We start from the raw sequence: 27834 nt of genomic DNA on the forward strand, positions 1-27834 counted from the left end.
CGTCTTTTTGACGTTAGCAACATCAGCCGCCTCGTCCAGAAACGCCGCCCACTAAACCAGTGTACAAAAGGCTTTGAGTGGCATGGCCGTAGACGGTGCGCTCGCGCTGCCAAATGCCCACAATGCGGACATAATGCCCACGGTGAGTGTGACCACCAGGTTCAATGCGCCAACTGCCGTGGCCCTTATAAGTCTACCCATGCCGAGTGTCCTATGCGCCCAAAACGCCAAGGAGATACCGTCACTCGCCCAACCCCTCAACAACGGAAGAAGATTCGCCACGAAGGCGGCATTCTTTTCACTATGAAATATGACCGCGCCGCTCCCTCCGACAGCCAGGAAAATACCACTACGTCTTCCGACGAGCTGCCCAGCCATAGCTCCGCCCCCTCCGGCCCCGAGAACGACAGCTCTGACCAGAGCCAGTCCCCAGCTGATGAGGATATGATAGTGGTCCAGTTGAGCGACTACACGTCGTACGACGATGCAGTCCGCCGCTCTAGCCGCCACAAAACGCCCTCCAAGAGGGCCGCTGGCCTATGAGTGGACACTCGACCCCCTCTCGCGATAGCCTGAACAACTCTAGGCTACGCGTCTTTCAGGCTAATGTAACACGAGCACGCGACACGCACGAGAGTGCCCTCCAAGCTGCTAGTGAGGCTAGAGCGGACGTGATTATGATCCAAGAACCACGAGTGTGGTTCTACGAGGGTCGCTTTGGCATCCCCGGACACCCCCTTTACGCTCTTTACACTCCTGTCCGCACATGGACAAAGGAGACTGCTACCCCATCCACGCGTCGCTACGTACGTTCGTAAGGAAATGGCAGCAGGAGGGTTTACACTCGGCCATACTAGAAGATCTCTTATGGGTAAAGACGCAAGGTATCACTTTCGTTAATATCCACCGCCGGTCAAACGATATTTCGGCTCTCGAGCTACTGCAAAATTGGCAACCAACGACAAGGACACTCCTCAGGGAAATCTTGGGAATACCACCCTATGACCTCCCCTAGACCTGAACTAGCCAATCAGGTGCATGAATCACCAAAATACCCCTGATCTTTGGCGCTTTGCCACAATCAGCGGACAAAGAGCGCTGCATAGAGCAACGCACCTGCCCGCCCTCCCAAGAACCCCAGTCCTTTTAACAGGCATACCTGTTAAGTAGGATTTGGCAACTTTTACGGTTCTTGACTTGTGGGTGACGAAATGCCAGCAATGTGTATAGGAAGAAAAAACGGGCGTGATGAGACAGGAGACGCGGGAAGGGGACGAGGAAGGATTGATAGGGTAAAAGAGGGAGGACTCATTCGATTTGTTGGATGCCAATGGCGAGCCAACTTCACTTTGACGTTCGGTACGGAGCTGGCCAGGGGATATATTGTTTGACTCGGATGGGAATGGCGGCAGTGGCTCGATATTGTATCGGGGTAGCGAACGTCTTCCATCATCCTGTTTGTCGCCGTACACGAGGAAATCTAACGATTCAGTGTCGTCGATCAGAGTGTCGCAGAGTTGGCTAGAAACGGGATATTCTTGTTAGTTTTATGCACATATCATACTTGAATGGAATGGAAGTTGAAAAAACGTGCCTGCTGGACGAGAACCACTGTGTTGAATTCACCTTTTGGTTCGTATCGGCACCGGAGCTGTGGTTCCGGGAGTCGGGCCTACCCGGCTCAAACGGTGATCTTACATTATCCTCTAGGTCCCCGTACACATCGAAAGGTGACGACTGAACGCCGTTGAGGGGAGTGTCGCTGAGGAGTTGGCTATAAACGGGATGTTTGTGTTAGCTTCATGCACATCATACTTGAATGGATTGAAAAAAAAAACGTGCCTGTTGGACGAGAACGGCTGTGTTGAAGTCATAGAGGTATCTTGGTTCGCAGCGGCACTGGAGCTGTGGTTCTGGGAATCAGCCCTGCCCGGCTCAGACGGGGAAGCTTTTCGCAATAACGGCGACGGTGGCTCATTGTCGCATGGGGATAGCGAAAGTCTTCCATTATCCTCTGTGTCGGTACTGGAGTTGTGGTTCTGGGAGTCGGGATGATGAGGACTGTGGTCGGGCGGAACTTGTGCTGAAGAGAAAGGGGATGAGCGGCGTCTGAGATCCATGGCGAAGGCAGGGCGTCACGTGGGGCGGTGGCCCGGTTACAACCTGGAAGCTCGAGGGTGGATGACGGAATGTGTCAAAATGATGGGAAACACCCTCCCTTTATTAAGCAATGTTTGTCTCGCACTTCCCCGAGAAAACCTCACAATCTCCCGCCTTTTACCATTCGCCCGCACTTCTCACTCCCAGATTCAAGAAACGTACCTTGGCGATATCTACACTACAAAAAGGGAACGCATCGACGAAACTGGGCGCGCTAAGAGGAGGCCTTTGGTTTTGTCAAATATAACAGTACAAAGTTGATTGATGGAATGTGTGTGTGTAACTCCACGGAAGGGGTGCTGGGGACTACTGGGCCCCAGTTAGCTAGCTCAGGTCCGTGAATGGGATGTTTAAATCACTAACAGGAATGGGTGCGATTCTTACCAAATCTGTTACGGTTCTGCACACCGCATTGACGAAACCACTCACCAGTAATGCCAAGGAAATCAGGTCAAAATGAGGTGAAGTGGTTGGACCACTGACCTCGACAGAGGAAAGCCAGACTCCACCTTTGAAATCTGACAGGTTGCGGGGGAAGTGGAGGAACCTCCGGACTTAGGCAGCTGCAGAGCCCAGCAAGGCCGAAGAATCATTGGAACCAATCAGTGGCGAGTGCCTTGCAATTCAATGCACCACAGCTCTAAGATACCACTTCGACTATGACGTACGGCTACAACACAAGCGTAGTGGTTTTGATAGGTTAAATAGTCAAGGTCGACATAAAGATGCCCTAGCGTTGATGCAAGACTGTGTTGAGGCTCAGCAGCGAGTCCTTGGGCCTGAGCATCCTGACACGCTGTCGTCCTTGGCTACTGTGTCGGAATGGAGTAGCTAAGCTCATCTTAATTCTTCTTGCTGTATAGTGCAATCTGAAGGCCTCTATTCGGTTACATGTAAAAATACCGTAAAAGTGTCTACTGGGGGACCGCCATAACGAAGCTACCCAAACATTTAGGGTGATCACTCAAAGCACCTGGCCAGGACAGCGACTTGGTTTATGAATGATGGAAGACAAGAAGCAAAGTAGCCAAGGTGAGGATGACGGTCAATTGAACCCTATGCTACCTACCCGCCAATATATTACGGCCCTTCCGGGCCTTATCCTTTCCTCCTCTTCGGCTCACTGAATGAGGTACCTGGAGTGACCGCCTGCTGCCCGGCATTGCTCGACTGGCTGCCCCGCTCGTCAGGCAGAGAAGCGCAGCTGGCATCTGACTGCATCAAGTTCCCCAAATCCTGGGAAAGCCCGGTCGCCTCGGAAAGCGGTGGGACATCAAAGTTCAACTCCGACGGCAACTGATTGATGGCAGAACAGATGTTCTCGAAATGCTTGGGCATCCATATGTCGTAGACGTTCTTGGTGAATCGGTACGCTGTCCACTTCTCCTTGCCGTCTAACTCAGTAAAGGCAAAATTTCGGATCGGGTGCCGGTAATACTTGGTGTCTTTCCCTGTTATCACTGGGTAGTGGCCATAAATCCGTACTGACTGGTGGTCGTGCGAGACGGAGAAGGCGAGGATCTTCCGGTTGACCTCATCCTCGCGCTTGACAGCACGGAAGAGCTCGACGATGCCCCGTACCGCAAGGGTCATGCTATGGGCGTTCTGCCGATCTGCGATGTCGAGCGCCGCTGCGCCACACTTCACCTCGCAAGTCAGGAACGGGAAGTACATATAGTACGTGGCCATGAAGAAAGACTGGTCCCCGGTGATGAAGTCGCCAATGAATGGCGACAACTTGGCGAGCTGGTCCTCAGTGAATGCGTCTCGTCTGAACCCAACGGAGTAGTCAGGCTGTGGACGGGTGCTGGTGAGAGGGATCGAGTTGTTCCACCCTTCGTTGACGCTCTCTGTCAGGATGTCAAGGTGTTTTGCACCGAACGTCGCAAGACTTTCAGCTGAAGGAACAATGAGCCGACTGATGTCTTGTATGATTCGCGCCTCATTTTTTTTATGTATCTTCTCACATGTCGTTTCAAAGACATCGTCGCCGAAAAGTGTATCGCCAGGAACTGGCTGCGTCTTCTCCAGGAGAGACCGACAAAGAGCCTGGCTGGCGCTGGCTAAGCCTAGTGGAGCTTTGGTCATGTAGCTGCCTTTGACCTCGAGCAGGGTCTCATAACGCTGGTCTCGGTATGGTGCGCTCTTCTCCTCCCTCGGCTTCTGGTCACTGGGCGTCGTGGATGTAGCAGAGTTCGATCGCTTCCGGGACAGATTGGACGAGGATTTCTTTCGCGCAAGTGGTAGACGATCCATGGTAAAATGCGTCTCTGAGGTGTCTTCCGGCCAGTCCTGCTCCTCTGGCCAGCGCCCTTCCTTCGCCCAGAAAGCAACTGAGTCAGTGTGTTTATGGGCGCCGCTGACAACCGCTGGCTGCCCAAATGCGTCTTCTGTAGGATGTGGAGGAGATGTCCGCTGTCGCTTTGCGTCTGGGTCTGGGTCTCCCTCGAGTGCGCGTCCGGTTGGGTGCTTGCGCTTGCGACCTCTGCTCTGGACAGGCGCCGGTTGTTCCTATGAATCCCATGACCCAAGTTAGTTTGTGAACCATATAATACAAAGCATAGAGGGCATACTTGTGGGGTCGGCGTCTCGCTGGGTGTAGTTGGACGTAGGCGATTGCCCTGGGGTCGATTTCCTGCAAGCGTCAGTGGGAGATGTCGTTTGGCGCTGCGAAGAACAAGTACCTTGATAATTTGATGTCGGTGATGGGAGCGCCCTTTGGGTCGCTGTTTGAGCTCGAGTGTGGGCCATGGCGATGAGAATTGGGAGGAGAGCGAGGCCCTAGTTATGTGTCCGGGGAAGAGTCTCGAGATGGAGTGACGTACCGTGCGAGGAATGGATGGCTACGAGCGTGCAGGAATGGGATCCACTAGTGCCGACCAATCGTTGAGCGTGATAGTCATTGTGAGGCCCACAGTTTTTATCCAATAGACGGGCCCGTTACCTTTGGCTCCGCTGCCTAGAGCTGCAGAGCCCAACCTCACGCAACGAACGTCTAATTTTAGACAAGTCTTGGTAAGGCGGCAGCCAGGTCGGGGGGAGGGTGCTGAGTGCTACGCTACAAGTTGGGGAGCTTAACAATGCGGGCCGCTGCGTTGTCACTTGTGCGATCTCCGCTTTCAACCTTCTGGACCCACTTCCCGATTCTTGCTGTATTTCGTGCAAACAGACATGCACTCCTTCTTCCTCCTTCTTACACAGAAGTTCTCACAACTAGGCTAAGCGTCGTAACATTGAGCGGCTCGACTACCTCGCAATGAGTATTCGGGTTGACCTGTTTACAAAGCTGCAGGCGTTTACTGGCGGGGTTTAGCGTTTGACCGGCATCGCCCCACCCGAAATCATCAGACGAGAAACGGCCCGGGCCGCGGCAGGGCTCCACACCCTCCCGGCCCACCACCCGCATTTGAGAGCTTTGAAAGGTTTCGTGGAAGATGCACCTTGTTCTCACGTCGGGTAAGAACCATCCCATTTCCTGCCCAGTTGAGCGTAACAGCCTCATGAGACCGCTTTGGGTTGAAGTTGAACTGGATCTTGAAATACTCCGGGTCCCATACCGTGAATCGTGCTCGCCGTGCTTGCTGGTTGTAGTCTAGTGCCCACTCAAAGATGTCATCCTTGAGGTGACGGAGCTTATAGAGTTGTGATTCCCGTCCGAGGGTTAAGGTGAGGACCCAACGCCAATGTGACGGACATATGGGGGAAGCTGACCTGGATTATCTGTCTCAGTCATAGCAAAGGCGCAAGGAGTGTAGTTACTACGCGCGGTGATCCCATCGTTCAATACAGCCTTCCTAATGACCTGTATCTTGGCAACTCCAGTGCTATGACCATGAAAGGCACAGCAAATCCAGCCGAAGTCATAACCCAGGACAGACTGGACTGGCAGCAGAAAGCAAAGACACTGATCTGGCCTCAAAGCATCATCAGACACCGCACCGATCCCGCACAGCTGCTCCCGGACCAAGAAAGCAACCAAGTCGAAGCAATCGAGTGCGCTCTCTACTACTGCGTAAAGCAGATAACAACCGCCAACGTAACCAGCGGGCGTTACTTTGAAGAATCCATAGAAGACACGCCATTCGTCCGCGATTCCGAATCATGGATTTTCGACCTTGACGGGGATACCCTCCAAGGCCTCTCCAACCTCACCGCCGCTCAAAACGACAGCATCGCCTTCCACCCGCGCCTCTCCCGCTTCCCACGCACCGACCTCTCGCTCCGTCTCAATTTGGATAACCACCATAACGTGTACATCAGCCAAGTGGCCGTGGACGGCATAAGCGCTTTTATGCAACGGACCTTCTCGACATGTGTCTCCCCGCTCACTAACTGCTCAGACTCGGATGCAGGAGGAATGGACCCAAAAGATTTTGAAGCAGCAGCTGTCTCCCTCTCCGACAACTGGAAACCCATCAACGGCTACTACGACTTCCGCCCCAACTGGTTCTCGCCCAGCATCGCTCGCGTGTTCTGGGAGACAGACGACCTCAAACAAAAATGGGCCAGCATCGCCCAGGGTCTAACCAACGGGATCAGACGCGGCGCAGACAACCTGACAGACGCCTTCGAGTACGGAGCCGACAAACCCGTTTTTGGCGGCATCAACGAGGTCCGCAGTGTGACAGCACGATTCTGGGCACAGGCAGGGCTGGGCCAAAAGAAGTCGATATGGATAAATCAATAAAGCTAAAGAGTAGAAAAGAGGAGGTGCGCCTTAAAATAGGGTACGCGAGTTCTGCCGGGCCTGACCGCCCAAAAGCCGCCTTGGACACAGCCAGCCAGGACGCCAGTGCCATGACAGGTTGAACAAGAAAGGAGAGAGTATCTGCCTGGCAATGTTGTCAAAGTGGGTCTGGATTGAGATGCTGTCATTGATGAGGCTCAATAACGGAAATAGGATAAAGGTGTCATTAACTTGTGGCTCAACGGGCTCGAAGTTAGCACGTCCAAGTTGGTCACCCCTCAGGTGATGAATTCTCCGCCTCCGCCAGATCTGCGTTCGCTGGACATGACGGATGGCAAGGAAATCCAAGGAGACACAGTCGGCACCAGGTGATGGGCGCGACCGCTTCTGAAACTTCTGGGATTGGGCACCCCCCATTGCTGCCAAGCTGCTAACTTTGCAAGTACCTAAGCCCCGCAAAAAGGAGCCCCTGACTGATAGTACGCTTTGAGTTATTTGGTGAGTGATGGGACAGGTGCTGGAAGGGCAGCCGAAGAATGCCAGGTGGAGACCCTGTCTCGCCTGTCCAGTTCATGCGGGGTGGGGTGAGTAGCCGCACTAACTGAATTAGCCATATTTTCCCGCAAGTCACGTTAGTGTTTAGTGTTGGATGCACCGCGCTTCAGCCTCCGCCCGCTTCCCTTGTCTCTTGTGAACAGGACCAGGAGGCGCTCTAAACGTAGGGTTTGAAGTGGCCAGCCCACTTTCCAGCTCTACTATGACTTATTATCAGACATGCTGGGATTGGCCTTGCGCAAGGCGCATCTAAGACGTGGTTGCCGTTGAGGATGAGCTATGTTTCTAGATATAGCGGTCAGAACCCTGATCCTAGTTCCGGCGAGCCGGAACTCCCTCTCCACCGAACGACTCCGTCTCATTAAACAATACTAAACTTCCGGTTACAACACTCGTCTCCCACCTCTGGAATAGCTCGTTTACGTTAATCTCATCTAAAACTCACACAATCTCCGCTCTTACGTCTTTTGACGAGAGCCGTCAACGGTTTCCCTGTTCAGGTGATCGGGAGTTAGGACTTACTTGCAATTCCTCCTTTGGGCCACTGCCCTCGCCATGAGCATGACGAGGGCTGTGGATCAGGGCCTTGGGGAGAGTGTCCATTCTTGCTCCTCATCTAACAAGGTACCTCACCCGAAAAGACTTCTTCGTACTTCATCCAACATGGAGTGATAAGTGAAGAGAGTTTCCTCATGATGTTCCAAGATAAAGTTCAGGACATCCCCCGATTTTCGGTTGCCTTATTCTCGCATTCACATCCTATCCTTGTATCATCAGACTTGGACATGCCAGTTGTCAACTCTTAAAGATCTCAGCCACTCGATAAGAGCTGCCCCACATCCTGGTGCCTGAATGGGACGGCCTAATCTACCCACTCAGCGGCGGCGTTGATTATTACCAGTAGGAGCGACACTTTACAGGTTTATCAAGCCTTTTATCAGTCCAGACCGACAAAAAGGCTTGGCACCCTTGTTGCTAAATTCTTTGCTTCATCCTTTTCACCCACCTTCCAAAGGCCGCAGCCGTGGCCGGCCTCTCCGCACGCATCAACCAGGTAACGCGCGGCCTAGACCCGATGACTGCCCGACACCTCTTTACCGCCGGCTTCCTGCCTTATCGTTTCAACCTTACTTTTACGTGGGGCTGAGCAAAGATCACCAAACCAGTTCGACTTTTAACACCAAGCATTTGAGCCTCTGCCTACGAGAAGCGATCGGTATCAAACACTTCATCTACGCTATCAAACATTTTATGTACGCTATTAAACACAAAGGCCAAAGCAATATCCACTTGGGAGTAACCCCGCTAACGTTTGTGAAAGGGTAATACGCAATATCCGCCGTACGGGTATACTAGTACCATTCTCAGTCGTAGCCGTATAAGCTTCTCTCCCGGTAGCCGAACCTTGATTACCATGGACGTTAATGAAGGCATTTCTTGGGCGGTATGGACCACAGTCTTATGTCTTGTCTGTGCGACCGCCGCTTGGCTTTGGTTTTATGCGCCAGCGGGTGAGCGGGCACTAGAAGGCTACGAGAAGGCGCTGGAACCGGATCATACGTCGATTCTCGATACAGTTCACAACTTAGGCAACCTTTACTCAGATCAGGGCTGGCTAAAGGAGGCTGAAACGATGTATCAGCGGGCACTAGAAGGCAAGGAGAAGGCGCTCGGACCGGATCATACGTCAACTCTCGATACAGTTCACAACTTGGGCATTCTCTACTCGGATCAGGGCCGGCTAAAGGAGGCTGAAACGATGTATCAGCGAGCGCTAGAAGGCTACGAGAAGGCGCTCGGACCGGATCATACGTCGACTCTCTATACAGTTCACAGCTTGGGCAACCTCTACTCAGATCAGGGCTGGCTAAAGGAGGCTGAAACGATGTATCAGCGGGCACTAGAAGGCTACGAGAAGGCGCTCGGACCGGATCATACGTCAACTCTCGATACAATTAACAACTTGGGCAACCTCTACTCGGATCAGGGCCGGCTAAAGGAGGCTGAAACGATGTATCAGCGAGCGCTAGAAGGCAGGGAGAAGGCGCTCGGACCGGATCATACGTCAACTCTCGATACAGTTCACAACTTGGGCATTCTCTACTCGGATCAGGGCCGGCTAAAGGAGGCTGAAACGATGTATCAGCGAGCGCTAGAAGGCTACGAGAAGGCGCTCGGACCGGATCATACGTCGACTCTCTATACAGTTCACAGCTTGGGCAACCTCTACTCGACTCAGGGCCGGCTAAAGGAGGCTGAAACGATATATCAGCAAGCGCTAGAAGGCAGGGAGAAGGCGCTCGGACCGGATCATCCGTCAACTCTCGATACAGTTCACAACTTGGGCAACCTCTACTCGACTCAGGGCCGGCTAAAGGAGGCTGAAACGATGTATCAGCGAGCGCTAGAAGGCTACGAGAAGGCGCTCGGACCGGATCATACGTCAACTCTCCATACAGTTCACAGCTTGGGCAACCTCTACTCGACTCAGGGCCGGCTAAAGGAGGCTGAAATGATGTATCAGCGGGCACTAGAAGGCAGGGAGAAGGCGCTCGGACCGGATCATACGTCAACTCTCGATACAGTTCACAACTTGGGCAGTCTCTATTCGCATCAGAGCCGGCTAAAGGAGGCTGAAACGATGTATCAGCGGGCACTAGAAGGCTACGAGAAGGCTCTCGGACCGGATCATACGTTGACTCTTGATATAGTTCATAACTTGGGCAACCTCTACTCGACTCAGGGCCGGCTAAAGGAGGCTGAAACGATATATCAGCGAGCGCTAGAAGGCAAGGAGAAGGCGCTCGGACCGGATCATACGTCAACTCTTGATACAATTAACAACTTGGGCATTCTCTATAAATCTCAGGGCCGACTAAAGGAGGCTGAAACGATGTATCAGCGGGCGCTAGAAGGCTACGAGAAGGCGCTCGGACCGGATCATACGTTGACTCTCAATACAGTTAACAACTTGGGCAACCTCTACTCGACTCAGGGCCGGCTAAAGGAGGCTAAAACGATGTATCAGCGAGCGCTAGAAGGCAAGGAGAAGGCGCTCGGGCCGGATTGGGCAGCCTCTATTCGCATCAGGGCCGGCCCGGCTAAAGGAGGCTGGAACGATGTAATTGCGGCGTCCTCATTTTCAGACGGCAATAGTTAAAGCAAGCGAATATGGCTACGTGATATGGGAACGGAGAGCGGACGGGATCCCGAGTTTTCCACCATCTATGGCCATATGTACAAAAACACTATCAACCAAAGCCTTATCAAGTTCGAATTCACTCTCTCCCGAGTCTTCCTTAGACATCAGCTCCCCTTTTAAATCCCATTACCGGCCCTTATGTATATGTAGATACTCCTCCTGTTTATCCTCGTTGGTTGTCTTGTCCCTGAGCCCTCGCGTACATCTTCAATTCTCCTCTTCTAATTCCAATACCGCCTGTGTCTCGTTAGAGCTCATTCTTCGTCAGAACCCCAGGCCACAAACCCTTTCCTCTTCTCAAAAGCCTCAGCAGACCTAAGGGACTGCCAATCCTCCCCCTCAGACCGAAACATCATCTCCCTTTCCGTAACCAACGCTCCCCTCAAAATCAACCCCTCCCCTTCATTTCCTTCATAACTCCCCCGCTCAAGCTGAATCGCTAAAGACAACGGCATGTTGGAGAGCTTCCTCTCTGGGGACTCTGGCTGGTTTGTCTCAACAAACTTTACGGCACTAGCTCGAATAATCTGGCCAGTCTCGGGGTCCCAGATCCAGTAGATACGGCCATGGGCATCATCGTATCCGATCAGACGGCCAGGGCGGCTTCGTTCCTCCAACTTGTCACCTTTGGCGCGCTTCTGGGGTTTGATGTAGTAGTATGGGGTACAGAAATAACTGCGCAAGTGCTTGATCCATGGCTTGATCTCGTCTTTAGGGTAACCGGGAATATCTCTGCAGAACAACTCATGTGGGCTTTTGCCTTCTGGGTTTGCCTTTGAGGGTATCAGATTCATCACAGTAACAACGCTTTGAACAACGAAGGACCAGAGATGGGGTGGGATATTGAGGTCGATCATGAGGGCTCTAGAGCGCTCCATAATCGCGCACCAAGGCTCCCACAATATCAACAGCCGAACGCTTGGGGAGGGCACCCGCCTGTTGCGGATTTAACACCCCATTAGAGATAGCCGTCCAAGCGATTCGTCTGCCAATCAGGCGCTCAATACCTTTTCCAAGGCAGGATAAGAGCGAGATCGGTCGCCATCCCTTGGCCGTTGTCTGGTCTTTTCCGGGTTTTGGTATCATAACTACCTCCGCTTGTCGAAAGATTTGAGGGTGGTAGCCGGAAGCGACGCAGCCCTGGTATCCTTCTAGCGCTCGCTGATACATCGCTTCAGCCTCCTTTAGCCAGCCCTGATGCGAGTAGAGTATTTTTTGCTCGCCAGTGTACTGGAGACCTGGGTTCCGGTGTTAGGACCTCTCGACGATGAGGCCTACAGATTTTCTTGGCAAACGATCCGGGGCTTTTGGGCAACACTCGAGGATGCTTGCCTGGAAGCATGAATTCAAGAAACGTACCTTGGCAATATCTACGCTACAAAAAGGGAACGCATCAACGAAACTGGGCGCGCTAAGAGGAGGCTTTTGGTTTTGTCAAATATGACGGTACAAAGTTGCTTGATGGAATGTGTGTGTGTAACTCCACGGAAGGGGTGCTGGGGACTACTGGGCCCCAGTTAGCTAGCTCAGGTCCGTGAATGGGATGTTTAAATCACTAACAGGAATGGGTGCGATTCTTACCAAATCTGTTACGGTTCTGCACACCGCATTAACGAAACCACTCACCAGTAATGCCAAGTTGTTTGTGGTTTGGTTCTTCGGCGTCTTCCTATTCCGCAGCCACTGCCCCGTATGCATCTCTCTCAGCCAATCGACTCTTCTACAAAGGTGTGCCTCTTCCTCCCTCTTCCTCCCTCTAATGGAGTTAGCATCAGATCCTAGAGCTGTGGTTGGCTTGTCGAACGGTGTAGGCGGATGAACTTTTCTCGTAATCCGCCCAATCACTTTCATCCTTTCAGCGCCGCCTCCCCACTTACCGTTTTGCCTCCGTCCGAACGATATGGATATGGGAGGTGGTGGTTCAGTTTTTTGACCCTACCACGTGATTAAAAGACCCGTTTCTTGTCAAAACGCCTCCCATAGATATGCTTACTGAGGGCCAGACTAGTAGTTGGGTCGGTGACGACCAGCGAATCCCTGGTGTTGTATGTTTTTCTTTTCCTCTTTTCCTTTTTGCTTCCTTGTTGGTTATCGGAGTCCGTACGCAGTAACCGCAATAAAAGTGCATAGCTGTCGATGTGCAATGTGCGTGCTAGAAGTCAATCTTGGCGGGGATAAAAGGAGTGATATGCGATATGTAATACGTACGAAGTAAACCTATCCGCACCCCTATGGAAACCTAGAGGCACTTCATGGATTTTGAACACTTCGATTTTCCCAGCCCTACTCAATTCAGTTCTTTAATAAGAGGACTTTGGCTGAAGAATACGGCTAATATCCTTCAAATTCTAGGCCTATTTTAGTTCCGGAACTTTCTAATAGTAATTTGCGGAGTAAGTTGCAAAAGCCGGTGCTGTAATTGCAATCAGCAGCTTGCAACCTAATATAATAGTATAAGAATAGAATTTGGCCTCTGGTCCGTTGGATCTTTATTTGAAGAGCCCGAATATGTATTCTGTATCCGCTCTTGGCTTTTGGTTGTGGTTCAAAGTGCACTTTGTCTAAAACCCATTGGGTGCCTCTAGGTTTCCATGAGGTGCGGATAGGTTTACTCATGCAATATCCAAGTTGGCGAAAAGACATGGAGGCAAAGAAAAATAGTCCTTTGACGTACCTTGACTTAAATTGATCCTATGGAAGTTGCTTTGATTGTGTCACGCTGGTATGCACTGCCGATTCCATACACCATGACACCTTGAACGAAAACACGCCCTGCACAGTAAAATAGACGGACCTACCACTAGGAATTCATGACGATCGACGACAAAAAATAGGTAGCTGGTACGGAAGGAGCTCAGGACCGTGGATTCCGAGTCCGTCCACGAAGTAGATAATTGAGAGCACTAGTGGATGGTTGGCCACGAGAAGAGGTATCACGGTAGGCTCCTTCCCCTTATCAACCTAGTCCGTCTCTTCTCTTCCAGAATCAATCAGAATCATTCCGCCACATATTCGAGTTTCCTTCATTCGTTCGTCTTTGCTAGACTGCGACTATGTTTCAGCGTCAATGCGACATTCCAATATTCGTCACGGCCTTCATCACTGACTTGCCTGTCTCTTGCCTGGTAAGCCTAGGGATGGGTATACTTGGGTCTAGCCAGACGGCACCACATTGCCAAGTCCTGTGAAGCGACAAAGTCAGCACTTGTTCCCATCACGAGCTAGTGTGACGAGGGCTGTGAAACCGATCTGTTGACAACGCTACATTCCCCGCAACATATAAGACGGCATGTTGATCTGGGTTTTGCCCACATTCAACCTCAGTCTTCTTGAGGCTAAGTCACGATGAGGCAACACTTCCTCCTCATCTCCCTCCTCCTCGGAGCCGGGACCACCACGGCCGCAAGCAACGCCTCCCACCCAAGCCCAAATCTACGGCGTTACCACTGACCTCTCCAAGCTGTCTACCCCTAACAACTTGATCGACCTAACGCAACCAGGCAGCTATGTCCTGCAATGGTCCTTCTACACCCGCAAATGTTCGTCATATATTTCAAGGACCACATGGCGCGACTCCTCATACTTCTTCCACCCCAATCAGGAATTGGTCGAATCCTAAAAGCCCCCTCTGTCACAGTTTCAGGGAACGGATCGCATATGGTTCAACATCACCACTCCCGACGTCGACCCAAAGGCCAAGGATACGCATGATCCGGATACCTGTGACGAACCGTTACAAGCACAGGAGTATTATCGCTGGGATAGAACAATAGAGTAACCGAGTAGTAGTTGAAAGACACTGGTAGATTGTGATAGCTATTGCTTGCTGAAGAGCTTTATAAACGAAGACCGGGAGGCCTTCTTTTATACTGCTCTTCCCTGGACCCGAACCTTTCGGGTCCTCCGATACTATGGAGTCGTGGAATCCGGCGGCGAAGATTGGGGAGGAGAAGAATTTTCAGTGTGCGATCTTGCACCCGAGGAAGGTTAATGAGACGGGATATCTAGGTTTTGGGGAGGGGTATACGGAGGGGAGGCCGTGTAAAGCCAATTTTGGGAGTAGGGAGAAGGCTGAGGAGGTCTTGAAGGCGCTTTTGGGGGAGCAATGGAAGGAGGATGATGCAAAGCCAAATAGTGCTTCTTCCCTGGCATGTGGAGGGTTGGAGGAGTGGGAAGCGTGATGGCCGGGCAGGTGTTGCTGGCGGCGGCTGTGGGCGCTTTTCTTTTGGCCTGAGATTGAGATAGCACCCATCAAAGCAGGTATGTGGTATCGTCCGAACGTTTTCGGTACCTTCCACGCGTAAAAAAAGTAACTGACTGTATTGTTCCTCGCGCTTTCAGAGGTTTAACTCGTCTTGCTTTATTCAATCTTGAGCATTTCCTGCCATGGCCTTAAACATTATCATTACTTAACAACCCGCATTCATCCCAGATCCAACTTCATTTTCTTTTCGTCATATCTCATCTATCTCATCTCAAATCAACAAAAACCCTCCCACCGCGACCACAACTGCCATGACGCCCAAACCATTTACCACTGGCCCGACTCTCGACCCTGCATTTTTCTTCGACCCTTTCCCAGTTGCCTCCTCCAAAGTCAATGGTCCAAGAAACGCAGTCACCACTTTCTTGCGCATCTTCTTGTCTTTTAGCTCAGAGTTACAATACTCCCCATATCGGAGTTCCTCATCCTCCCTCCTAATTTTCTCCTCTTCTACAGACGGAATTCCGAACTCCGGTGGCGCCAGCACCGTACAACACATGTTCATCTCGTTCCACTGCTCCTCCGTCATGTTCATGTTTCCGCCAATAACATCATCCGGATGGTAGTAGTAGCCCGGGTAATAATACCAATAGCTTGGGTCCCGCGAGGTCATCCTGATGATTTCGCCCGTGGTGCGCAGGACCACGTTATTCCAGGGACACATGCTTTCGTCGTATCAGTTTTTGGTGTCCATGGGATCCATCGCCGTCGATTTTTTTTTTGTTGTTGTTATTTTTAACGTCTACTTCCGCCTCCCGTAGGGCATGAGACGTGCCGCACCGGTGAGTCTAGCATACAAAATTAAGAGCAATGCCCTAACTGTCCACCAAAACCATTGATCCGAGGGCAAACCGAGGCCTATTGCCAGTGTAAATCATGTGTTGCCCATAGCGTAAACGCGGCCCAACACTTGTAATCGAATCGCCCAGTGGGCGAGCCGCCAGTATATGACGGTGTGTTGCCCATAGCGTAAACGCGGCCCAACACTTAAAATCGAATCGCCCAGTGGGCGAGCCGCCAGTATATGACGGAACCTGTAGCACAAAGGAAAAGGTAAAAGAAATGACAAAATCACTCCTCTCCGCTCTTGCTCTCGCTCTCCTCCTCCCGCAAGGCCTCCTCCCGTCTCCTTGCACGGTGAACTAGCCTGTCCAAGTCCACCGTAACCCTCTCAATGTCGTGGCCATGGCCAACTTCCACCCCTCTACTCCGTAAGAACCCCGTAAGGTTGTCAGCGGCGCCACCGCCGTCAGTGTGCTGTTGCCAGAGTGTCTGGCGCCATGCCTTTCTCGTACAAGTCCATGAAAAGAAGTGCGAGGTATTCTAGCGATGAAGCGCTGCCAGTATATTCCAATAGCAAGGGAGAGATTCTCCCGCGTAGCCGCTTCGCCCGTGACGGGGGAAACTGCATATGCCTTCCTGCAGAAAAAGGAATGGAAGGGATTCTTCCAGCTTCCACAGAAGCATGTTAGCAGGGCGTCCTCGTGCTCGAAGCGCTCGTGATAGTCCTTGAAATCTCCGTCCATCGCCGTCGAGTTGGGGGCGGCGATGGTGAAATTCATCTTCTTGGTCCCAAACCACCTCATCTCCCGGAACTTGCGGTAATCGATTCCCTTGTTGTCCATGTCCATGTCCATCTCCAAACCTTCAAAGGCCAAGAAGTCTTCAGGGGCATTACCAAAAAAGGAAATCCGTCAACAAAGAAGAGGACAGGAGTCTTGGCCTTGCCAAGCACACTGAGCCGAACGGTGACACGTGAGTGGGTGAGACAAAGGCTTTGTGCGGAAGGAAAGGAAACAATTAGGCCCTTGGTGGAATATGGTTCTTTGTAAGTGAACAGGCGCTGGCCTTTCTTAGGGCAAAGACAAGTGCACACCTGGTAATGGACGGGAGGAAACGTTTTGTTCAAGACATGGGACATCTTCCCGGTGAAGATAACCCGAGAACTAACAAGAAACCCAAAAGATTTGTTCAGATCTGCCGAGAACCAAGGAAGCCGTAAAAGAGATAGCGAGTCTGTTCCTTGGGTGACGGCTGTTCACCATCGAGATGGCATTGTTTGGGAACTATCCTCTCGATTCTGGCCATGAACAGCGAGTCTGCTCCACCCGTGAAGAGAAAGAGATCGATGAAGACTTCCATTGTTAACAGAACGGCAGAACCCTCGAGAGGTATCTCGGGAGAGATGGAAAGGTGCATAAATCAAGCCGGGGTCCGACACGTTTCACAAACTTCAAACCGGAAAGTCAACAGTAACAGCAACAGGAACAACGACAGCAACCAAGGAACAACAACAGCAACCAACAGCAGAAACCCAACTCACCTTCATTCACCCATCAAACATCATCCAAAATGCCCTCATCGTACTACGCCAGCAGCGCCGGCCGCCCCAGCGACTCCGAGTCCACTATCATGATCAAAAGGATCCATGAGGAACAGAGAGAGGAACTTCGGCAAAAGCGAGCACGACAGGCACGACAGGGGCAACTAGCCATCGAGTACCCTCTCAGCCAAATCAGCCGCGCCTCCGGGGCCTCTCGCCAGTCTCACGTCTCTACCTCTAGGCAGTCCCACGCCGCGTCGTCCCAGGCCGGTTCATACCACTCCCTCCGTGACATCAACCCTTCTGACTCCTGCAGCCAAGTTGGGGCTCCCGCTCCTCCGTCGGTGGTATCTACCAGCTCTCGTGCTTCGAACGTCTCTAGTGCCCCGACTGTCCGGCCGGGTGACTTGCTTAGTCAAGTTGGTGGCCCACCTGGCCAGGGTGGCCGAATCCCGAATGGTCGCGCCCGTGATCTCAGCGGGAGGGAGTTGGCACTGCTTAACGCCCAAGGCGGCTCGCATGCGCCTACTATCGTTTCTTTTGCGGGGTCTCAAGTTGGGTCTCAAGCTGGGTCTTATGCGCCATCCTACGCTCCGTCCCAAACTCTATCCCAAGCTTCCCGTAACCAGGGCCCGCAGTTGCTGCCTTACACCGCATCCACCGCCGGAACCGACATCTCTACCGACAGCACCCTGGTGATCGATATGTGCGACCAGAACCGGAACCAGAACCAGAACCGACGTGCTCCTCCTCCTCGCAATCCTCGCGGACAAGGTAATGGAGGTAATGGAGGCAATGGGGGCAACGGTGGTGGAAAAAGGGTTGATCCCTCTGATCCCGCAAACATTGTCGTCACGGAGGCGGATATTGCTCGCGGAAGGGAGATGTGGCCTCGTCTTGACAGGGAGAGTATCAAGGCTAGGATGAAGGTGACGTTAATTAGGGAGGAGGTGACAAGACGGATGAGGCGTTAGGTTGTTTGTTGAGCGTTGGTGTTTTGGTTGTTGCTATTGTGAATGAACGGTAAGTAAAGGTGGACGGAGGATGGTCAGGTGGGTCAGGTGGGCTGGCTGGGCGGATTCTGTTAGGGGTCTTGGTACTCGGCTCAACTTCTTTGTGTTTGTTTTGGATTTGTTGTTGTTTTTGACTAATCCGGTGATGGATGCTGTTGTGATATGGGGGAGTGGTAAATGATGGTCGACAATACAATTGACCGGTTAATACAGAATGTTGTTGTTCTCTTGTAACCCAAAGTGTCCATTGTCTGAAATTGGTGATTTGGCTGTGATTTGACATGTGACCAAGCTTTTATGCCGGCCCTATGCGCGGTCCTTTCCTCGGCTGCGGCACCTTTGCCTGCCGGTCAACCTGCCCCTTAGAAGTACCTCGGTACCTACTATACCGCGTGCTGTAGAATTCAAATTCCTGGCTTCTTCCGCAAATCAACATGCTTCCGCTTCACAATGGCAAACGACTTGTTGGTGCATATTCCCATCCTTTCCGCTTTTCCCGACATCCAATTGACCAAGCTAACCTATGTCTTCACAGAATCTGATTGACCAGCCTCATCCCGATAGCCTTTTTCTCGAACCTGCCAGCCTCTTTTGGCGAACTCTTGCTGCTACTGCGAGCATTCAACCAATGCCTAAATATCGCCAATCTCGGCATTGCAAGCAATGTTCTCCTCCGTCCGTGGGGTCTACTCTCCCCTTGCGAGCTTGGACAATGGCGGCAAGACTACAGACAGCGCACCTCAGACCTGGACCAAGGAACATGGACGGTGCCTGTCGACCTGTCCGCTGGATTTGTCTCGGGGTCTCGACCACTACAAATAAAGTAACACACCTGCTGGGTTCTCTGACCTTGGAATAACAAGGATTTCACAGGCAGAGGTGCGGAGCCTGCTGGATCTGTGCTGTTCCAGCCCGTATCTATACGAGGGATCGAACCGATGATGGAAAGAAACCCGCGACAGTTTCACAACGGGAATGTGTCTACGGTCTCGGTTCTGCCGCAAATTGACCTCGTTCCAGCCAGTCACATCCTCGACTACCCGCCCTTGCCGAGCATCCTGTTTGCCTTCTGACATAAAACAGAGCACCAGAAGTCCCGCCGGCACCTTCAGTTCATCCCAGGATTCGCATAGTGATATAGTCATGTTGACAAGCAAACAGGTCGGTCAAAACAACCCCTTGTCTGAACATAAGTGTCTTTGTTGTCTTTGTGGAATGTTGAATCCTGCATGAATCCTTGACCGTACGAAGCCAGAAACGCAAGCCGTGAGGTCATGTTTGGAGCGTATCAACTTCGGAATGTCTACATGATGCATTATTTTTACCCTCTCAGGAAAACTCACAGTCCAGCGGCCATCTCCATTCATCTATAAAACCAACCTCCTGTGGGTTGGTTCGCCACAGAGAGCTTGTAGTCCTCAGTATCTCCTTCGTGTACGACTCTTGGGACTTCTTTCTTTATCGCTCCCATAGCAACACCAAAACATCCCCAGACCTTGATCACAAAAGGCCCACTTGAAGCAACTGCAGCCATGTATCTGCCAACCATTGTTACCCCCGTCCTGCTGGCTATCATCCAGGTACTCTCTCTCTCTCTCTCTCACACACACACACAAACACACACAAAATCACAATGGACTATAAATCTAATGGCCCTCTTCACAGTCCACCATTTCTGTTCATGGTCCCATTGTACCTGGTGGAGCTTCCCGCTCATCCCCAGGCCCTCGCCAATTGAACGAGTCAGTTTCTGTTCTTCAGATTGGCGACGATGTACAAGTCGTCTGTGCCCTTAACGAGCAGCGGAACGCCGACAAGGAAGCGATTTGGAAGCAAATGGATAACCTAAGGCAAAATACCGAACAACCGTCAATGGGTGGCTGGACCTGCGGAACAGTCGGTTGCTATGGCTCGGCTAAAATAGCTTGGTGTAATAGGGTAAGTTTCTACCACAGTATTCATTGATCCGTCTCCCCTTCTCGCTCGTTCTCTTTATTCGCTTCAGACCCAGCATGTTTTTAGGATCACGAATACATGGCTAATAAATATCTCTACAGCACGCACCTGGGGAGGAAAATGCTTGGGGTCCCAGCAGTTATAGTGATATCGCTGATGCAGCCCAGATCATTTTGGATCAGTGTGAGAACCCCTGGCAGGACTGGCAGGCCGCCGGGGAAGTATTTCTTGATGGTGCAGATTGGCAGGGACGGAATTATGGCGGGTGGTCTGTCCAAGTGAGATACGATATATGGTGCGGGCAGTAGATGTCCGACGATATCCTATGCCTTCCGCCTCCTTCTCCTTTTGTCAGGTACCTACCTCAAATCCCATTCTGAAGAAGAATTAGCATCCCGGCCTCTGCTGGCCAACCAAGCGTGACAAGTGAGAGGATGTTCAAAGAAGTGATTGGTGAGCAAGCTTTAGCTCTGGAAGTGTTTGCTACAGTATCGGTTTTGCCGTGATCTCGCCCAATCTCCGTTAGTGCAAACACTGAAGAACATCAAATGTTGGTCGCAGATTTATAACGTTTTCAAACCGCCTCCCTACCTTTTTATACTTCTACAGTTCCACCTTCCGAGCAGGGCAAATCAGAAGATACCTGAAGTCGGGGGAACTCCGTCCGCTCAAACCTAGAAACTTTATAAAAGCGATCATCAACAAAGCATGTCAGTCATGGGGAATGTGTCATCCCCAGCCTCTCTCCTGAATTTCGGATTTTTTATTCACACTCACCTAAATACATCACAAAGACCGACATTCCGCAGTCTTCGCCATGCGTCTATCCACCATTCCTTACTCAACGGCCCTCGGCATCCTTCAGGTACTTCATTCTCTCATTATCTGTTAACAACAAAAGGATTCTCCGTCTAACCCTTGTTTTCACAGTTGAGTGGCATCGTTCAATGCTTGAGCGTACCACCAAGGGAGACCGCAGGCTCCATGCTGAGTTCTCTAACTCCTCCATCGGCATCAAATGACTCCGTTTTGACCCTTGGCTTCCATTGGGAAGTAATAGTTACATGCGCGCCCGATGGTTATCCCGTCGAGAAGAGGAGAATCGCCGAGGGAATCGCCGAGGTACTCGATTATCTGAAGAACAAAATAACGGGCTACCCTATTCTGGGTGCCATGTCCAGCGGAAGGGTCAGTTGCTCTTACAAGAGTGCAATAAGCTGGTCTAACCTTGTGGGTTATCCCTTGATCTTTCCACACATTACACCTAAGAAATCCTTCTTGAACAGAAGTAAAAGTCGCTAATCAATCAAGTCTGGTGTTACGATCCAATTGTTGAGACTCATGTATTTAGATAGAATTGGCCAATCAGATAGGACCCGAGGTCCCGAGTTTACGGGACTACGGGACGGGGCTGAAGACCAGTATATAAGAAGGCCTCCCGGCCTTCGTTATTATGGCTCTTCAGCAAGCAATAGCTTTCACAATCAACCAGTATCTTTTGGCTACTACTACCGTTGTCCTACATCCCAGCGATATACTCCTGTGCTTGTAACGGTTCGTCACATCTGGATATGTCTCACAGTATGATCGCAAACTATGGCTTAACAGTTATGGCGACATTGCGAATGGAGCACAGAAAATCTTGGATAAGTGCAGCCCCGGTGACAAGTACGTCTCGGGCGAAGCGTGGTTTTACGAAGTCAATCCGACTCAGGAGGGCGGGTGGGTCGTCATGGTTGAGTACACTCGTTGTTAGATGTCTGGTTGGGCAATCAAGCCGAGGTCCGATTCATTTCTTCACTCAACAGTTTTGGCACTCTCAGATGGTCTGTGAGGGTTGTTTCAAGAGAAAATTGCATGCCAATAACACCTTGTGAGAGAGGTGGCGGATGGTGCCCGGGTACATGGCATGTTGAGCCTCATGCTCATTAGTACGTGGTAGAGGTACCTACCCTGAGCTACCTTGTCAATACAAGAGCGATCAACAGCATTCATACCGAGTCCGACCTTCTCTAGTTGATTCACACGGCTCCCGTTCTGCTGCACACCTACCTTCCGTTAGATATGCCCCCTTTAACTGGCACAACCAGACGACTCTCCGTAATCCATCCCACCCTTCCGTTTTAGCGAAAGGATTCTTGCGTATATGTTGCCAAAGCCGCGGAATTGAACATGTTTTTACGCAACGGGGGGCTGGCTCGCAAATACTGTTTAAATCCTTGCCGTTTCATTCCCCACGCGATTGGGCATACCTATCGCTGAGGCCATCTCCTTGTGCAAACATCGACAACTCGGAAGGAGACATACAGGAGTAAAGCAGTAGCGATGAATGTGATGTGACATGCCCTGAGCCAATTCACGGCGTCGAAAGACGTGGACTGGTATATAAACGGAGGTGATCTTCTCCCACGAAACGCGCTCTCCCAACTTCAAATTCCCGGCACAGAAAATTTCGTTCTGACGATCACACTTGCGCGAACAAAAACTCTTACTCTCGACCTTCACTTCAAAACAGCAACCATGCGTACTTCAACCTCCCCCAACTTATTCACCTCCCTCGCCATCCTCCTGGTAAGCTTCCCCTTCTCCCATCTCATCACCGGTACCATCTAACATTATTACAGTCCACCCTTACCCTGGCCCACGCCATCCCGTCCCCCGAGCTCCTCACGTCCACCGGCAAGCCACCTCACACCCTCCTTCCGCCCGGCGCCACATTCAACGGCACCGACGTCAACGGCACCGACACCAACCCAGCGTCTACCCCTCGCATGGCCTTAGCCGGTACCTTTGAAGCCAGTTGCAGCTTCATCGACCCATTCGGAAACGGCGAGCCTGCCAATGTCGCGGCCATCACTGAGGGGATTGACTACCTGCGCACCTTATCGGGAGCTCCAGTCATCACACAGTGGTCGTGCCGCCAGGTGACCTGTATCCAAGAAAGCGCGATTTTCGTGTGCAACGAGGAGATGGATATCTCACTGCAGTTCAGGAATTATGGAGATATCGCGACTGGCGCCCAGGCGGTACTGCATTGGTGTGGCACGCGCGAGGGTACTGCCCGGGGGAAGGCGATGACTGGGGAAGAGGGTCTGCAGTGGAGTGTGATTGTTACTGGGGAGAAATGCTGAATGCATACCTACATGTACCGGCACCCATTCCCAGTCAAGACACTTGAGGGTAGCTTCCACAAAAGAGAATTTGGATAGTTCAATACTAGTAGAAAATGATGAATATCCCCCAAAATTATTAGATACACCTTTTTTTCCGGTTAAAATCTCTTTCCGTTCAGTTTTATTGCATGAGCATTGCAGTTCCATTCGCAGTGTCCGACTTGTGCACGTACGTCAGTCGAGGCCAAAGGGTGAGATTAGAAGCATGAAGAGGTGGAAGGCAGAGAACAAAACAAGTTAAATACGACTCCCACTGCAGGGGGGTTTCAAGAGGGGAGAGAGGAAACGAGGATGGGAATGGAGACGGGAAAGGTATATCCAGTCTGGCACAACCGGACGACTGTCCGTATTCCAATCCGCCCCATATCCCAATTTGCCCTCTCGTCATTCACACAATCGACGGATTATACTTGGATGTGAGCAGACAGGACTGCAGATCAGAAGATACCTACCTCTCCCAAGCGATAGCGGGCGGACCTGCAAACACTATTTCAGTCTTTGCCCTTCCATTCACCTAGTGAATGGGAACATGTCCCAAACAGTGAAGGTCCGGACGGAACTATTTATTAACAGGACAGAGGAAGTGAATGGGAGATGCCTCGACCCAATTGTGGACCCTCCAAAGACGTGGCCTACTGGTAGTATTTAAACCTCGTCCTCCTCCCGCAATCAATCGATTCCTTTTACAACTTCCACAACCCACACGCAGTTTCCAAACGCTCGATTTTCCTCGCACAGGAATATCGTCTTCCCAACAAATCAACTCCACACACCGTCTCAACCTTTACTTCCTAACCGCAACCATGCGCGCTTCAACCTTTCTCTCCATCATTCTCGCAAGTCTCCCCTCTTCCTTTTCCCTCATTCAACCGCGCCATCTGACACCACCACGGCACAGTCCACCCTCACCATGGGAGTCCTAGCCATCCCCGCCGCCGAGCTGCTCCCTGAGCTCACCAACTCCGACATGGACGGCACCCCTCTCGCCATCCGTGACGACAAGGACTGGCTCATCGTCGATGCCACCACCGGCAACTGGTCCGCTTTCTGCATCAAGGACTTCGACCCTACGGCCGGTAACGGCAAGAAAGCCGTGACCACCGAAATCTCCGTCGGCATCGAGTACCTTCGCGGCGTCCCCGGCCAGCCGCTCGAGCTGCACCGCGGCTGCGGCCAGGTCAGCTGCAGTTGGAACAGCGCCATATACTGGTGCAACGAAGAGAAGGACCACGGGTTGCGGCTGAAGCAGTACGGCGATATCGCGGATGGCGCCAAGGCGGTCATTGATAAGTGTGCAAAGGGCGCGGGCGTTGTAGGCAAGGCGGTTACTGGCTGGGATTTTGTCATTCCTGTCGGTGGAAAGGCAGAGGGAGAGGGAAAGAGCTTTGATCCACAGGGAAAGAGCTGGAGTGTTGTTGTTGTGGGCGGGAAGTGCTGAACGAGGCATCAATCTTAGACGACATATCGGCCTTAAACGATGCACCGATCTGGAACTACACACCCCCGTCTCTTGTGGAGGGAAGAGGAGTGGGAAGTGCGAGCGTGAAGTCTGGAGAGTGGGATGGTTACATACCTAATATTAATCCTAATGGTCACAGCTCGGAAGGGACTCTGCAATGGGTTGATAATGGACGACAAAAATAGGTGTTGCTAGAGGAAGCAAAACAAAATTGTTGATGGATGATAGAAGATCGAACGTGGTTCAGGCCACTCACTATTAGACGGACATTAGACAATAATTCAGGGAGATAGGAAAATATAATCAAGTAAGACAACGGAACGGGTGTCAGCTGGACGTCTCAATCTCCATGGAACCGACTGCCGCAACCAGGAGCACTTAACACTGACCACCCTTAACAACAACCGACCACCCACCCGCAAACTGAACCTCGCCAGCAACCTGAATCCCCTTAATACCCTTCTCATCCTTCCTGTTGATAAAGGGGAAACATTCCTCAAGGATATAATTCGCTCCCCATAGGATACTAAACATTCGATCGATTTGTCCGCCGTCCTGTTTAATCAGTAGGTTAGCAACATCTCTCCAAGCCTGCTTTACCCCCTACCCCCTTTCATAGACTTTAATCAACGGGCTGGGAAAAGGAAGAGACCAACCTCAGCACACCAAAAAACTGCACTCCCTCCCTCACATCCCACCATCGGACACCCGTCCTTTCCTTCCCTAGCCCCTGACCCCCTAACCTTAACCACCTCCTCGAACTTCGCCGGATTCATACTCTTATCATTCCACACAGCCTCAAATTGGCTGATACTAACGTCCTTGATCAACTTCATGATTCCACCGTAGTTTGCCCATGACGCTCCGTTGTGTTGGGCGAGCCAGGCGTCGCCGCAGATGAGGTTGGTCACGATGTTGGAAGGGTTGGCAGGGAGGGAACCCCCGCCTAGAGAGCCGGTGGAGGGGTTGGCTGGGTTTCCGGGGGGTATTATGGCTGTGGTGGGAGGGGGAGGGGGTGATGATTCCTCGGCTGGTTGGGTTGTGGTTGAGGTTGTGGTTGAGGTTGTGGTTGAGGTTGAGGTTGAGGTTGAGGTTGAGGATAAGACTATTTTGATCTGAGCGATGCTGGAAGTGGTGCCGGTGCTGGTGCCGGTGTTCACAGTAGTAATGCTGCTGCTGGCGGCGCTTGTGCTACAGCTGGAGCTGGAGCTGGAGTTTGTGGATATGCTGGTTTTGCTGCTATTGCCTCTAATCTTGGTGGTGCTGGTGCTAGAGCTGGAGCTTGAGCTTGGGCTGGTAGAGATGCCCGTGGCTAGAGGCCGAGGAATACCGGGAAGGCCGGTACCATAGAACGGGAATCCGGTAGACGGACCAGTGCCATAAAATGGGTGCTTCGATGTCGAGGAGCTCGATGTTGACGAACTAGCGTGTATAGACCTGGTCTCTTCAACCCTGGGACCTGATGTTCCTGATGTTGAGGAGTTCATTGTTGATGAACCACTCTCGGTGGACCTAACATCTTCGACGACATGGGCTAACTTCTTGTTTGCGTTCGGTAATAAGCGTCGAACGGGAGAAGGTTCGGATCGGAGGTCGATACTCGGTAGATTAAATCGCCAGGCAGATGCAAGCTAAACCGCGGAAGAGATTTCGTGTCAGTGTCCGATCAATGTGAACATGAATTTGAATAGGAGCACATACCTGAGAAGCAGAAAGAGCTGCGAGGAGGACCGATAATAGGCTTGGCGGTAGCATCTTAAATGTCGCCGAAAGTTAAAAGACGTTGAAAGGATTAAAACAAGAAAGCCGTGGACAAACTTCAAAGAGGGGCAGCAAGCCTAGTTGAACCACCAAAGGAAAAATTTGTACCACGACAAAGGCATGGGCAATCTTCCTTCCCAGGATTAAGCCCTTGATCTGAAACGGGAACAGGTAGTACCAGCAAACAAACTTCGTCAACGGCCGCAACAAATCTCAGGCCTCGATATGGCAAGTCTCCATAAATGTAGCAACAGAGTTGATAAAGGAAAGAGAATGACCATCGCCGCAACCTGCCCTGAGCAATGCTTCTTTTCATCAATCATGAGGACAATGAACTTGCATTAGCCACCAAAAGAAGCAGAACCCGTTCACGATCATAACAACAAACCGCACTGTTGCACCTGCGATCACCCTTCCGCATTTAGCAAACGCCGTTGCCCTGGCCCGGACGGGCCGGGGATAAGGTCCGTTTCTCAACATGTCTTATCATCACAAGAGAAACACGCAAAGCTGACATTTAAAGTCGAGCATGTCCAAGGAAAAAACGCGAATAGCAAGTTCCATTCACCAAAGATCACAGGGGGAAAGACCAGAAGAATATGACCACGTTCCGATTGCACCTCGGTCCCAGTCTTCTCATAACGAACACCTCCAACCCTCGCAATCCTCAAAACAACCCCCAGCCCGCCCTCAAAGAAAGTACGACTCCCTGTCCGGCACGCCCTTATCATCCAAGCCTCAGGACACGCATGGCGTATTCACATGTTCTCCTAGCTCCCGTCCAATATCCTCGGAGCTGAACTGTTTAAGCCCGTTTGACGACCGCAGCGAAAGTAGTAGGCTGAACTGGAAGCGACCGGCCGGGACCGCGCGGCTGCTGAGTCACTCCAAGATCGATGTTTGTCTCAAAACTAGAGATAATGGGTACTGAGACGATGGAGGGAGGTGTGACGGTTGGTGCTGCCGTTGTTGTGGTTGTGGGCGTGACGGTGATTGACGGAGGTGTGTCGTGTGGAGGGTGTGGGTAGTGGTGGTTATCATGGACATTAGGGCCATGACTCCATTGGGGATCACGGGCTTCGAGGCTAGCAGTGCTCGATGCCACTGGATATGGGGTGTGGGGAGGGTCGTGTGGTGGGTGAGGGTAATGGCGGTCAGAGCCATCACGGTTGTCGAGACTCGGTTCAATGGGGTTACCGTTGATGTTGGCCGTGATGGAGAGGAGGGCAATGAGCCTCGTGATTGATGTAAGGGAAGACATAGCTTTTGGCGGTACTATAG

At 51.7% G+C, this 27834-nt stretch overlaps 12 protein-coding genes across 12 annotated transcripts; 5 read left to right on the plus strand and 7 right to left on the minus strand.

The window, feature by feature from the left end:
* Positions 1-189: 189 nt before the first annotated feature.
* Positions 190-543, plus strand: SMAC4_10064 (uncharacterized protein; the record flags this gene model as incomplete). Its single annotated transcript, XM_003342958.2, has 1 exon — positions 190-543. Exon 1 carries the CDS (start codon positions 214-216, stop codon positions 541-543), a length of 330 nt encoding a protein of 109 aa, XP_003343006.2. The 5' UTR covers positions 190-213.
* Positions 544-1043: 500 nt separating this feature from the next.
* On the minus strand, positions 1044-2120 carry SMAC4_12807 (uncharacterized protein; the record flags this gene model as incomplete). The annotated part of the gene is made up of 3 exons (XM_024655965.2): positions 1044-1521; positions 1595-1774; positions 1843-2120. The coding sequence occupies 3 exons, from the start codon at positions 2118-2120 to the stop codon at positions 1044-1046; spliced, it is 936 nt and encodes a 311-aa protein (XP_024511748.2).
* Positions 2121-3249: 1129 nt separating this feature from the next.
* On the minus strand, positions 3250-4911 carry SMAC4_08776 (uncharacterized protein; the record flags this gene model as incomplete). Its single annotated transcript, XM_024655966.2, has 3 exons — positions 3250-4671; positions 4734-4795; positions 4845-4911. The coding sequence occupies 3 exons, from the start codon at positions 4909-4911 to the stop codon at positions 3259-3261; spliced, it is 1542 nt and encodes a 513-aa protein (XP_024511749.1). The 3' UTR covers positions 3250-3258.
* A 1075-nt stretch (positions 4912-5986) lies between these two features.
* SMAC4_04206 (uncharacterized protein) lies at positions 5987-6847 on the plus strand (the record flags this gene model as incomplete). The annotated part of the gene is made up of 1 exon (XM_003346726.2): positions 5987-6847. The coding sequence occupies one exon, from the start codon at positions 5987-5989 to the stop codon at positions 6845-6847; it is 861 nt and encodes a 286-aa protein (XP_003346774.2).
* A 3762-nt stretch (positions 6848-10609) lies between these two features.
* SMAC4_09710 (uncharacterized protein) lies at positions 10610-11398 on the minus strand (the record flags this gene model as incomplete). Its single annotated transcript, XM_003342490.2, has 1 exon — positions 10610-11398. The coding sequence occupies one exon, from the start codon at positions 11396-11398 to the stop codon at positions 10859-10861; it is 540 nt and encodes a 179-aa protein (XP_003342538.1). The 3' UTR covers positions 10610-10858.
* A 3681-nt stretch (positions 11399-15079) lies between these two features.
* Positions 15080-15532, minus strand: SMAC4_09709 (uncharacterized protein; the record flags this gene model as incomplete). Its single annotated transcript, XM_003342489.1, has 1 exon — positions 15080-15532. One exon carries the CDS (start codon positions 15530-15532, stop codon positions 15080-15082), a length of 453 nt encoding a protein of 150 aa, XP_003342537.1.
* Positions 15533-16010: 478 nt separating this feature from the next.
* SMAC4_13862 (uncharacterized protein) lies at positions 16011-16394 on the minus strand (the record flags this gene model as incomplete). Its single annotated transcript, XM_066091661.1, has 1 exon — positions 16011-16394. The coding sequence occupies one exon, from the start codon at positions 16392-16394 to the stop codon at positions 16011-16013; it is 384 nt and encodes a 127-aa protein (XP_065947312.1).
* Positions 16395-17220: 826 nt separating this feature from the next.
* Positions 17221-18165, plus strand: SMAC4_09339 (uncharacterized protein; the record flags this gene model as incomplete). The annotated part of the gene is made up of 1 exon (XM_003343843.1): positions 17221-18165. The coding sequence occupies one exon, from the start codon at positions 17221-17223 to the stop codon at positions 18163-18165; it is 945 nt and encodes a 314-aa protein (XP_003343891.1).
* Positions 18166-20977: 2812 nt separating this feature from the next.
* Positions 20978-21916, plus strand: SMAC4_09340 (uncharacterized protein; the record flags this gene model as incomplete). The annotated part of the gene is made up of 3 exons (XM_003343844.1): positions 20978-21025; positions 21091-21348; positions 21743-21916. 3 exons carry the CDS (start codon positions 20978-20980, stop codon positions 21914-21916), a joined length of 480 nt encoding a protein of 159 aa, XP_003343892.1.
* A 2327-nt stretch (positions 21917-24243) lies between these two features.
* Positions 24244-24771, plus strand: SMAC4_09342 (uncharacterized protein; the record flags this gene model as incomplete). The annotated part of the gene is made up of 1 exon (XM_003343846.1): positions 24244-24771. The coding sequence occupies one exon, from the start codon at positions 24244-24246 to the stop codon at positions 24769-24771; it is 528 nt and encodes a 175-aa protein (XP_003343894.1).
* Positions 24772-25170: 399 nt separating this feature from the next.
* On the minus strand, positions 25171-26547 carry SMAC4_09343 (uncharacterized protein; the record flags this gene model as incomplete). The annotated part of the gene is made up of 3 exons (XM_003343847.1): positions 25171-25347; positions 25536-26423; positions 26494-26547. 3 exons carry the CDS (start codon positions 26545-26547, stop codon positions 25171-25173), a joined length of 1119 nt encoding a protein of 372 aa, XP_003343895.1.
* Positions 26548-27358: 811 nt separating this feature from the next.
* Positions 27359-27814, minus strand: SMAC4_09344 (uncharacterized protein; the record flags this gene model as incomplete). The annotated part of the gene is made up of 1 exon (XM_003343848.1): positions 27359-27814. One exon carries the CDS (start codon positions 27812-27814, stop codon positions 27359-27361), a length of 456 nt encoding a protein of 151 aa, XP_003343896.1.
* Between the last annotated feature and the right edge of the window lie 20 nt (positions 27815-27834).

This window comes from Sordaria macrospora, chromosome 5 (genome assembly GCF_033870435.1).
Source record: "Sordaria macrospora chromosome 5, complete sequence".
In the NCBI taxonomy this organism is placed as follows: domain Eukaryota; kingdom Fungi; phylum Ascomycota; class Sordariomycetes; order Sordariales; family Sordariaceae; genus Sordaria; species Sordaria macrospora.